A 12,272-nucleotide genomic window follows, 5' to 3' on the forward strand; every position below is an offset into this window, starting at 1 on the left:
AGTGAACTTAAGGAAAGTTCAATATAATTTACCCAATCAGAAAGAGAGAAAGAGAAAAGACTGGGGGAAAAAGAAATACACAAGAGCCTCAGGGACCTGTGGGACAAGAAAAGACCAACATTTGTATCATCAGAGTGCTGGAGAGCGGCTCCACCAGGTGCCCCGGTGACCTCACACATCTCCGCACAGGCCAGGCAGGCAAAAGCTGAAACCGCAGCCAGTCTGAGCCAGGGCAGAATGCTCTGTGATCCTGTTCCTCCCGGAACAAGAGACGGTGGCAGGCCTGAGCTGAGCCTCTGCGCTCTCCCCTCCTGACCTCTCCATCTCCCTGAGAGGCTCTCATGGGACAGGTTCCGATTCTAGCCCGTCCTTCCCCAGGACATAGAACCACTCAGCTGCAGTTGAGAATTGGCTCATTAGCAACAGAGTTTCTCACAATTTCCAAGAAGGTCATGCGGCCCATTTGGTTTCAGTTTGGCCCTTGCGGTGCATGAGACAAGGATCACAGGAGCTGGTCTCTTTAGCTTATACTGTTCTCTGTCCAAGCAAGTAATAAACTAAGTCTAAAAGTATCTCACTGTATTTTTACTGGTCAAATCAGTCAAGCCTTCGCCTTGGCCTTGCCTTTCCTTGTGTGCCTGCTTGACACGGAGTCCTTGAAGGAGAGGACAAAGCAGGTGGGCTGAAAAACTATTCAAACAAATAACGGCTGAAAATTTCCAAAATGTGTTGAAAGGCATAAACCTACAGATTCAAGAAGTTGAGGGAACCCCATACAGGATAAACCCAATGAAATTCATGGTAAGACACATCATTATTACACTTCTGAAAAGCCAAAGAAAAAAACTTAAAAGCAAGCAGAGTTATAGGGGGAAAACATTTTGAACGGCAGTGAATTTCTCATCTGAATGAATGGCCACGAGACACATATCAACCTCCAATCTTCAATGAACCTTCTGCAGCAGCCACAGTGGTCTGATCTGTATACCCCAAAGTGCCCTGCACATTTTCACACTATCTTTCCTTACACTAGGAAGAGCTGTATACCCCAAGGTGCCCTGTACACTTTCACACTATTTTTTCTTACACTAGGAAGATCTGTATACTCCAAAGTCCCCTGCACATTTTCACACTATTTTTTCTTACATTAGGAATACTGTTCCCCTCCTCTTCACCATCTTAAAAAATTCTCCTCGTCCTTCAAGGCCCATCTCAAACCTCACGGCGCCTCTTTTGAAGGTCTCCAGGTTCTGCCAAGCAACTTTTCTTCTTCTGTTAATAGGTGTTAAGCTTTAACTATTCAACTCTCCTATCGTAATCCAACTCTTTACTTGGGTCTTACCTCCCTGAGACTATCAGCAATTTGAGGGTAACCTCTGGCAATTTGCACTGCACTCAGTAGACACTCAGTATTTTTCGAATGAAGAAATTACTACACAAATTCACTCACGTGAACTGGAATAAGAATCAGTGATCTTTTTAGAAATGAATGAAAAATGTAATTTTTAAAGCCATCTGTAAGGAAAGTGACCTATCAGAATGTTTTTAAGCAATTCAAGTTTTTAAAAGACACTTACGGCCATTCTGATTCAGGCTGCTTTTGGTGAGCTTCTATGACACTAATTGCAATATTGATGTTTTCTTCCAGTTCTTTCATTCTTTCAGGATTAAGGGATGTGAACAAAATCATTGAAGAATAGGCAACAATTTTTTTGTCTTGATGATTTAAGCAAGTCCTTCAAAATAAAGAAATGACATTGTTAGCCTAAGTTAGTAACATGACAAAATAGGATTATAAAACAAGTAATAATAATCCGGTTAACAAATTCAATACATACTGTTATTTTTAAGGATTCATGAAAAATTGCAATACTTTGAAGCAAGTACCTAATTTACTGTAAAAAAAACAACTGAAGAGAGCAAAATATAAAAGTTATATTAAAAACGTACCCAATATGACCAGAAGAAGAAAAAAAACAAAATTTGATTCATGAAAAAGATGAGAAGATTAATTTATAAAGCATTAAAATGCTCATTTTCATTTTTTCATTTAAACTTCATAATCCTCTTCTGGGGGAAGTACTATCCTCATGGTACAGATTAGGAAGGTGGATACCGAGGTTCAGAGAGACAAAGTAACTTTACTGCCCAAGGGCGCCAAGCCCATACTGCCAGAGCTGGAATTCAAATCTGTCTCACAAACACATCAAGAGGGACGTCCCATAACCTCTGTCAGTATGTTTTCTGATATTAGAAACGAAATACAACCACAAGCCCTTCCCACCTTTTGTGAGGATGCAATGAGATGATGAGTGGAAGGGGCCCCACGAGGTAAACTGCTGCCGCTCCTGCAGTCCCAGAACCTGTTCCGGGGTCAGCTTCTCCTCCGTTTTTCTTTTGAACCCTGGATTTACCCTGGTTACACCAGATGTTACAGTATAAGGTACCTGCCCATTCCTTTATCTCCCCCATCGATATATGGGCTCTTTGGGGGGCAGTGAATATCTCTAAGTTACACCTGCATTCCAATCATCTAGCACAGAACTTGACAGAGAATAAGTGCCCAAAATGTTTTAAAGCGATGAATTCTCAAATACAAGCAACTGCGATTTCTGCAGCTTGAATCCCATAATTCTTCAATTATTATTATTCATAAGGATAATAGGCATTTACATACCACCAACTCTAATATTTGTAGGAATCTGAAGCTCGAAGTGACAGCAGAGTTCCCCTGACCCTAACACCGCACTGGACAGATGTGTCGGCAGCCTGGTGCTTAGAAAGAGTGTATGCTTTGGCTCTAGAGAGCACCAGGCTAATATTCCAGCCAGGCCACTGGTCAGTGACAAGCTTCAATTCCCTCATCTGCCAAAACCGGGACAATGCCACTTACCTTGCAGGGCTGTTGAAAGAAACAGGGAAAACAGACATAAAATGCCCAATGTAGGGCATTCAAGTAAAGCTGCTGCTTTGTGCTTCTATCACTGTTGCCACCAGTAGTCACTGCATCTGCTGGCACCGGAGCCCAGTCTAGAAGCCAGGCTCCCACTCCCAGACGGGGCCTCTTCCGGGACACTATCCTGCCTCCGTTACCTGCTCGCCTTCTACCTCAATGCTCAATTTCTTGTGAACCAACAGAACCAGATAAAAAGGTAGCAAACCACCAGGAAAACTACCACGATCCATTGTGGCTAAATGGGTTGATTTACCACATCTTACAATTCTCCACATCTACCAAAACATATAGCACTGTGCTGAGCATACAAAAAGTGCTCATAAATTAACTGTCCATACTTCTGCCATATCCGGTGCTCTATGCTTAATATTTTTCCTTATCAATTTCAGTGTCCTTGACAGTATTACCTACTTTAACCACAACCTCTGTTTTCTTAATTTGAGTAAAACTGACATACAATAAAGGGCACACATCTTCAGTGTACAGCTAAACAAATCTGCAGGTGTGGCTGCAGCTGTGTACGCACTGCCCAGGAAGGCTCCCCCGTGCTCACTCCCAGTCGGCACCTGGGTGCATACCGCCACCACCCACCAAGAATAACCAGGATCCTGACTGCTATCAGCAAAGGTTAGTTTCTCCTATTTTTGAACTGCAAAGTAATATAATAACACAATCTCAATCTTTTCAGAAGTTAGAAAAATCTGTAACAATATACTCACAGGAAGAGTTCTGGGAAAGCGTGCACCCAAACAACAGACTGGGATTCTTCATTCCGTGAGGCAATGTTGCCTAAAAACTGCAGGCCACAGCGAAAAGCTGAGAATGTACCAAAGCAAAAAGGAAATATATGATTAAAACAGTATCTTTTAAATACAAAATGAATAGTTGCATTTTGAGAAAAAATATGCCCCATGTTATTAAAGAGGAAGTTTTTGTTTGCTTCTTTTAACATAAAGGTGTCTCTCCACAATGAAACTTTGGGCATGACAACAATACTAAAATGCCACACCAAAACAATGTACTCTATACAAATTAATTAACTTCTTAAATAAGATAATAAAAGTAAACACAGATATGCCTGTAATTACATTAAACATAATTGGTATATGTGCTCCCATTAAAAGATAGTTACTTTTAGACAGATTTTTAAAACGTTAACCACATGCTATTTTTTTTTTCAGTTACAATAAATTTACCGTTTATCGATTCTTTGATCTGACTTAAAACCAACCCTTAATGTTTCAAATGTTATTCAAGGAATTCTCATAAATGATGTCATTTTAATTGCAATATTTTACTTTAAAGTCACAAGATTTGACACTTCAAAAAAAAGATACCACTAATAAATAACAAAAGTGGAAACGTTTATCAGTATTACAACAGACATAATGTTCAGCTAAGAATCACTTCAACAGAGTAAGGTTCTAAGATACCAGTAAAACCAATACTTGTTTGGAATACAATGTGCAACTTTCTTACTGTACAGATTTCAGAATAAGCACTGGCTCTTTGTGGTCAGGGTTATAGCCATAAAACCAGTTTTAGCACAACTGTGCTTCAGACTAAATCTTCTATAGTTGTGATAATCTACATAAGTTGTTGAGTGCCCTCCTGGGAAAAATTTAAATTTGAAGATTTCCTTCTATAATTACCAGTAGGCAATATACATCTATTCTTACCTTCCTGAAAACAGCAGGATTAAATTTAATAGGTGCTGGTATATACATCCAGTGTACTCAGGTTTGCTTTACGACTGGCAAGTCCTAATCTTCCTGACTGAACCACATGCTATTTAAACAGACCTATCTAAAACTTAAGGCTACAGAATATTAAAAGGTAAAGACCAGAAAAAAGATATCCTAGGCAAATACCAACCTAAAAAGGAAGCCAAAAATTCATTAAAATTAGACATAAAAAACTGAAGAAAAAATGTATCACTGAGATTTTTTAAAAAGTAATTCAGAATGATTAATTCACCAGAGATATTATTTAAATTGGGATGTACCTAATAACATGGTCTCAAATACATATAGGAAAAATTACTAAAGGTATAGAAGAAACAGAAAAATGCAAAATCAAATGGGCAATTAAAATAGACCTTTTATAATTTATAAAACAAGCAGACAAAAAAATCAGTATCTTTAAAAAAGGATTTGTTTTTCCAAGACAGTAAGCAATTATAGATAGAGAGTGTGGTACTGGAGCAGGAATAGATAAAAAGACCAGTAGAATAGACTGGAACAAGAAAAGAACCAAAACTATATTGACATTTGATAATGAGAAAGGTGGGACAGCAGATCACTGAGGAAAAGATGGTGTGTTCAAAAATAGTACTGGAACAACTGGGTATCAGTAGGAAGAAATGAAATTGGACTCCTTCCTCACATGACAGAAAATTTAAGCCCAATAACTGACTTAAATACAAAAAGCAAAAACAGAAAGCATTTAGAAAACAACAAAGGAGAATAAGAAAAAAGTTTAAAGAGGACACAAAAAACACTACTGATAGAAAAATATATTCATTGAAATTAAGTTTCTCCCCTTAAAAACTAAAAATATATATATTAATAAAAAGGACTTAATTAAAAATAACATTTTTATTCTCAAAAGATACCACAAGGATTGCAAAATGCCAAAGCACAAACAAAAAAAGCCACCAAAGAAGAGGAAATACATGGGAAACACATTTAACAGACAAAGGACTCATATAGAATGTATTAAAAGAGCGCTTATAAATCAAAAAAAGACAAACCAATATAAAAATTGAATACAGAACTTGAATAGATACTTGAAAAATTAGATATCCAAAAGGCCAAAAAACATATGAAAAGGTGCACATCCCCATGGGAAAACCATAAGATTCTACTACACACCCACCAGATCAGCAAATATTTAGGGCAGAAAATAACGAAGTGTTTGTGAGGATATAATAAAACAGGAAAAAAAGGTTCTTTAAAATCCCTTATATTCCAGAGATTCCGGTCCTCCATTAGATAGAGGGCATTTAAAATAAGTTTAAGTGCAGTGCCTAGCTCCTGCAATCCCTTGTTACGGTTAATACTTCTTTATATTAAATCTTCCCTGTTCAAATTACACTGTAGTTTCCTTCTCCTGGTTGTACCGTAGCTGGTGCAGAGTAGATGGACAAAAGGGAGGAACGGAGGGACAGAGAAGGAGAGAAGGAAGAAGGAGGGTCCCAGTAGAATCAAGAGAAGATGGCAGCAAGGAAGGACAAGCCTTAGAAGAGACTAAACAATAGCCCAATTAGTCGGGACCAAGTCACGCAAAGAGAAGCCAAACTAGTTTTCTAACAAAGAAAATTTAATCCCAGGAATTGGTTGAATTGAAAAAGCAACTCTGAGAGAATACTGAGCTCGAGGCTCTAGGAAGCAGCGGCCGCCCTTGCGGCTCAAAGTCCAAGGTCAGTTCTGAGACCCTGGGAGCCGGAAGCCACTCTCCGGGGAAGGGGCTGCCCGGTTACTGAGGACGCCCCTGAAGCACGAGGAAGGCCCGCTCCGGCTGCTCCTGACACTGCTAAGTGCAGGCGAGGAGGCTTTCCGGCGGTGGTGGAAGAAGCTGCAGCTCCCCGGGATGAGCGGCTGTCACTAGGGAAACACTAATGGGGAGCAAGCCCTTATTTCCCTGCCTCCCTTCCAGTTTCCAGCTGAGCGCAGAGCAGCAGTGTCGCCTGTGGACCCCCGGCCCAGCATCGCAGCGCCGGGTACAGAGGGCGAGCGTGGATGACGTGCTCACTGGAGAGGCACCATTCCAGGGGCTTTATGTGAATGACCTGATTTAATTTTCACAATGAGGTACATTTATCTCCATTTTACAGGTAAGAAAATGGAGACAATGACTAAGGAAATTGCCCCAGGTCAAGCAGCTGGTAAGAGGGCCAGTCAAAATTCAAACCAGGCAGCTCGGCTTAAAACCCAGAGTTCATAAGGTCCTACACTACCCCGAGGTAACAGCCAATACCCGGCAGCTCTGACACCGCGACCCCGATGACCGCCTCAGGACACACACCCACAACTGAAAGGCCAATGCCTGACCAAGCCTCAGCCCACCAGGCCCGGCAGCACCACCCCTGGAGTCCATCCTGAAGGGTCAGTGCCCGGGACCTTCTGTTTGCCAACAGTTTTTAAAGTGGTTAGTGCTGGGGCCAGAGCTGTACTCCACACAGAGGAAACATCACGTGGAAAGGTCTGGAAGGGAGACAGCGTGACACTTCTGAGAACAAACCACCAGAGTGAACACAGCACTGGGAAGAGTAACTAGGACACAGTGGTGACGATACTACAAATGGGAAAGCCAACATCTACTGAGCATACACTGCATGCTACCCGCTGTGTTCCAGTTGTAGTATCTCATTTAATTCCCCTAACAACCTAACGAAGTATTAATATTATCCTCGTTTTACAAATGAGTAAACCCCAGCCCAGACAGGCCAGGTAACTTGCCCACAGTCATAAAGTCTGTTGAGTGGCAGAACCAGGATTAGCAAAACAGAGATGACTCTTCCTCCAGAACAGGAATCAAGGCAAAGCAAGAAAGATAAAAAGTAACCAGAGCGTGAGCTGCAATGAAAGGCTTTGCCCAGCTTAAAGGAGTTCCCACCAGGAAGCTGGAGCGACGTGTGTGCTACTGAAATCCCTTAAACTTTCGAGGTCTCTGCTTTTCTAAAAAGGGGGCAAGCCTGCTGAGCCAGCCCCCAGTTCCCATCCTTCGCCACCTCAGTTTCCACTTAGTGATAATGCCCAGGCCCTGGCTGTGCGTGAAGATGGCTCCAATACCTGAAAGGCAAAGTGGCCATGAGGGCTGAAAAGGACAAGGTGTGGAGCGTGCCTGAGCCAGCCACTGATAACAGGAACTCAACAAACAGTTTCTCGAAGAATTGTGAAATTATGGTAAAAAATCAAAACACTGAAATTTTTTTTAAAAAGGGGGGAGGGTATGCAAAGAAAACAATGAGCCAACAACTGGAAAACTGAATTAAGTTAATTTTATAATCTAAAAGAAAGATTCTGTAAGTACATATTCACACCCGTTACTCACACATACTGAAAAATGACCACTGACACCCCAAAATAATCAAGTGTTCATCTTATATGGCATATGTACAGAGTAATGATTATTTTTCTTCTTTCACTTTTCTGAATTTCTGTAATAAAATAATATAGAATATTTATAATGGAAAAATAATAACCTCATTTTTATTCAAATAACCCATAGTTTAAAAAGACTTCTATGTTTCTACTGAATATTTTAGAATATTAACACTCAAATCCTTGTAAAATTTAATTCAACACACAAAAAAGCAAACAATATAAGTAGGTCTGAAAGCCAAATGGCCCAACAATCCATCAAGCAACTAAAAATTTGTGCTCTGAATCAGAGCACAATTCTGGAAAGGAAAAGGGTTTAAAGATGTCCCAGAAACAATAAAGGAAAACCCCAGACAAGCACAGATGATAATTTACTGTTACCAAACAGGTTATCAACTGGTCTTTATGTAAATATTGCAAATGCTACAAAGCCTCTCAAAAATCCCAACATTATTTTTACAGATTAGAAAAGAGTAAGGGCCAAAAACAACACCAATAACTCAATTAAAATAACTCATGCTTGTGTTTACATAAAATTTGATGAGCATAATATATTCGTCACACCACTGCAATTATTCCCTGAAAATAATACTCTAAATATTATTTTGGCAAAGTAATTACAGTTCTTAACTCAAGGGTGGTAACAAAAAACTAGCACAGAAACTCAGCTAAAAATCTACCTAGAATATGATTCTCACAGAGAAACAGCCAAATGATGGTACAGTAGATATGTGACCAAAACAGAATGTACAACTCCAAGAGTGAACCCTAATGTAAACCATGGATTACAGTTAATATTATAACTATAATAATAATGTATCCTCAGTTGTAACAAAGGTACCACACTAATGCAAAATGTTGCTAATAGGGAAAACTGGGGGGAGGGGGGAGACATTGACAGGAACGCTGTACTTCTTGATTTTTCTGTAAACCTACAACCACTCTGGTTAAAACAAAAAAAAAAAGATAGTACACGCACTTTATTAAAACCAATATATGTTTTAAAACATTATATTAGGTTTGAGCTAACATGCTTGAAAAAAGTTTTCACGTTTCACTGTTGAATCCAAATTCCATTGCTAAAATTTAAATAATTTCCCTAGCTTTTTCCAAGTTGTTAAGAAATATCACTTAACTTCCACTTTCTCTCTTGCCTCAGTAATACCCTTCCAACTATGCGTATAAACACAAGGCACCTACTTAAAATTGACACAACTGAAAAGTAAAGATCTAAATAAATGGAGGCTGTTCCAGGTTCACAGACTAGAAGACAATATTGTTAAGATGATAATTCTCCCAAATTGATCTATATATTCAACATAATCCCTATGAAAATTCCACAGAATGGGAGAGAATTCTAAAAAAAAAAAAAAAAAAAAAAAAAAATCACCTCTTGTATGATTCCATTTACATGAAATGTCCAAGGGCAGGCAAATTTATGGAGACAGAAAGGAGATGCGCGGTTGCCCTGGTGCGGAGGGAGAAGAGTGGGAGTGACTGCTAATGGTACAGGGTTTCTTTTTGGAGTGATTAAAATGTTCTGGATTTAGATAGTGGTGATAGCTGCACAACTGTGAATATACTAAAACCACGCAAACATACACTCTAAAAGAGCAAATTTCATGGTATATAGATTATATCTCAATAAAGCTGTTATTTACAACAGGTACCATTAAGAAATAATGTTCATTAAGAAAATGAAAAGACAATCCATGAGTAAATATTCCTAAATCACAGCTGACAGAGGATTTATATCTAGAATATATAAAGACTCTAATGACTCAACAGGACTACACACAGCCCCATTAAAAAATGAGTAAAACATACGGATAGTCATTTCATCAAAGAGGACACACAAATGGCTAATAAGCACATGAAAAGGCAGTCAATATCAACATAACAACCAAATGCAATGTGGTGTCCTGGCTTGGACCTTGGAAAGGAAAAATGACATCAGTGAAAAAACTGGTGAAATCCGAATAAAGCCTATAGTTTAGCTAATAATACTGTACCCACGTTACTTTTGTAGTTTTCATAAACATACCATGGTTATGGTTACATAAGATGCTAACAGCATGGGAAGCTGGGTAAAGGGTATTTGAGAACTATTTGTACTCTTTTTGCAAATTTTCTATAAATCTGAAATTATTCCAAAGCAAAGTTTAAAATTAAAAACAAAAACAAAAACAAAACACACACACACACACACACACAACAAACCCTGCCTGTGATGGTTAGGTTCATGTGTCAACTTGACCAGGTGATGGTGCCCAGGCGTCTGGTCAAGCAAGCACTGGCCTTAATCAATACTGCAAGGACATCAGTCAACAGACTGCATCTGTGGCTGATTATATCAATGAAGGGAGTGCCTTCTGCAATGAGAGAATTCAATCAACTGGATTTAATCCAATCGGTTGAAGACTTTTAAGGGAGAAGAGAGGGAACTTTCCTTTCTTCTTTAGCCAGCCAGCCTCTCCTGGGGGGTTCACTGAAGACCCTCAGTTGAGTACCAGCTCAAGCCTACCCTACGGAATTTCTCTTCTTCAGCCAGCCAGACTTCCCCGGGGAGTCCATCAAGGACCTTCATCGGAGTTGCCAGCTCACGGCCTGCCCTACGGAATTTGGACTAACGCATCCTGCCCTATGGAGTTTGGACTCGTGCATCCCCACAGTTGCATGAGACACTTACAAAACCTCATGTTTACAGGTATCTCCTGTTGATTCTGTTTCCCTAGAAAATCCTGACTAATACACTGCCCAACATCATTAGTCATGCCCACTAGAACAGGGATACTCAGAGACAGACAGTAACAAGCAGCACTGAGGATGTGGAAAGCCTGTAGCCCTCACACTGTGGTGAAAAGGTAGAATGGTGCAGCCATTTCAGCACAGGGTGGTAACGCCATACGACCAGCAAGTCCCATCACAGGCATCCCTCTGAGAAAAATGAAAATGCGTTCTCACGAAGACCCGTGTGAGAACTCCCCCAGCAGCCCAATCCCTAACAGCCCCTGCAAAATCAACCCCGACATCAACTGGTGACCGGGCACTGCGTGGCAGGAAACAGGAACGAGCAACAGGAATAAACCTCAACAACCTGGTGCAAAGCTAAAAGAAGGCCACACACAAAAGACCCCACACAGCCTGATTCCATTTATATGAAGCAGCCAGAAAAGGCATGTTACTAGAAGCAGCAGAGGCTGGTGGCTGCCTGGTGCTGGGGTTTGGGAACAGGCTGGACTGCAAACGGGCACAAGGGGCCTCTGTGAGGTGATCTCTAACATTAGATGGTGGTGATGTTGCAAAACTCTGTACCTGCACCAAACATAACTCAATTGTCCACTTAAAGATGGAGAATTTTATGTAATTTGTGCAAATTGTGTGAATTTGGGTAAATTATGTATGTAATATAAATTATGCCTTACAAATCTGCTAAAAAGTAAATTGATAAACCACAATTCCTGAAACTATGAATATAGTTCTTACTCCACCAGCATAAAAAGGGTCTGTAAGGATCTACTCTCTCCCTGATGATGATCAATGAATAGCCAACAAGTTTACTCATCAATGACAAAATGGTTAATAAAAGCAGTTTCAGAAATCTGTGTTTTTGAATTTTTTGTTGTATCAGCTACTTACTAGAGTGAATAGAAAATTCACACTGTGAGGAAAGAATGAATTAATCTTCTATCATATTTTGTAAAAACTAAATATCAAATCATCTATAGCAAACCTGGGATAAAAGAGAAAACGGAAAATGGATTGAGAGGGACATGGAGTCAAGGGAAGATGGTTTTAAGATGGAAAATAAGGGAGGACATTTTATGCTGATGAAAATGACGGCGTAAAGAGGGAAAAACTTATGATGCAGGAGAGAAAAAGGGTAATTTCGAGAGGAAGGTTCCTGAGTAGGCGAGCAAGGACAGGATCCAACGCACACGCGGGGGGTTGGCTCCACTCTAATAGTCATTTAATCACAGTATTTTATACGGCACTTCCTCTTTGCTTCTTTATTTAGGAACACATCATTAAGAGAGAAACCTCCTTCTGCACACCACAGCTCTTCAGCTTCTGCCAGTGACACACTATCCACCACATCAGTATTTTCAGCAATTATAAGACGTAGTACATTCTGAACTTTCTTACTAAATTACCATTCCACACACACACGTCAAAAATAGCTGCTGTTCCATGCAACAGAGTAAAAGATA

At 39.9% G+C, this 12,272-nt stretch overlaps 1 protein-coding gene across 1 annotated transcript in view; it reads right to left on the reverse strand.

Annotated features, from left to right (window-relative positions):
* The window catches only part of ATXN10 (ataxin 10), a 225,650-nt gene that overhangs the window by 177,757 nt on the left and 35,621 nt on the right, over nucleotides 1–12,272 (reverse strand). The window contains exons 4-5 of the mRNA XM_037847617.1: nucleotides 3,676–3,772; nucleotides 1,578–1,736 (exon numbers count right to left, since the gene is read on the reverse strand). Of these exons, the coding sequence (XP_037703545.1) occupies nucleotides 1,578–1,736; nucleotides 3,676–3,772 (256 nt within the window). The remainder of the gene's footprint in view (nucleotides 1–1,577; nucleotides 1,737–3,675; nucleotides 3,773–12,272) is intronic.

The sequence above is a fragment of the Choloepus didactylus genome, chromosome 8, assembly GCF_015220235.1.
Source record: "Choloepus didactylus isolate mChoDid1 chromosome 8, mChoDid1.pri, whole genome shotgun sequence".
Classification (NCBI taxonomy): Eukaryota; Metazoa; Chordata; class Mammalia; order Pilosa; family Megalonychidae; genus Choloepus; species Choloepus didactylus.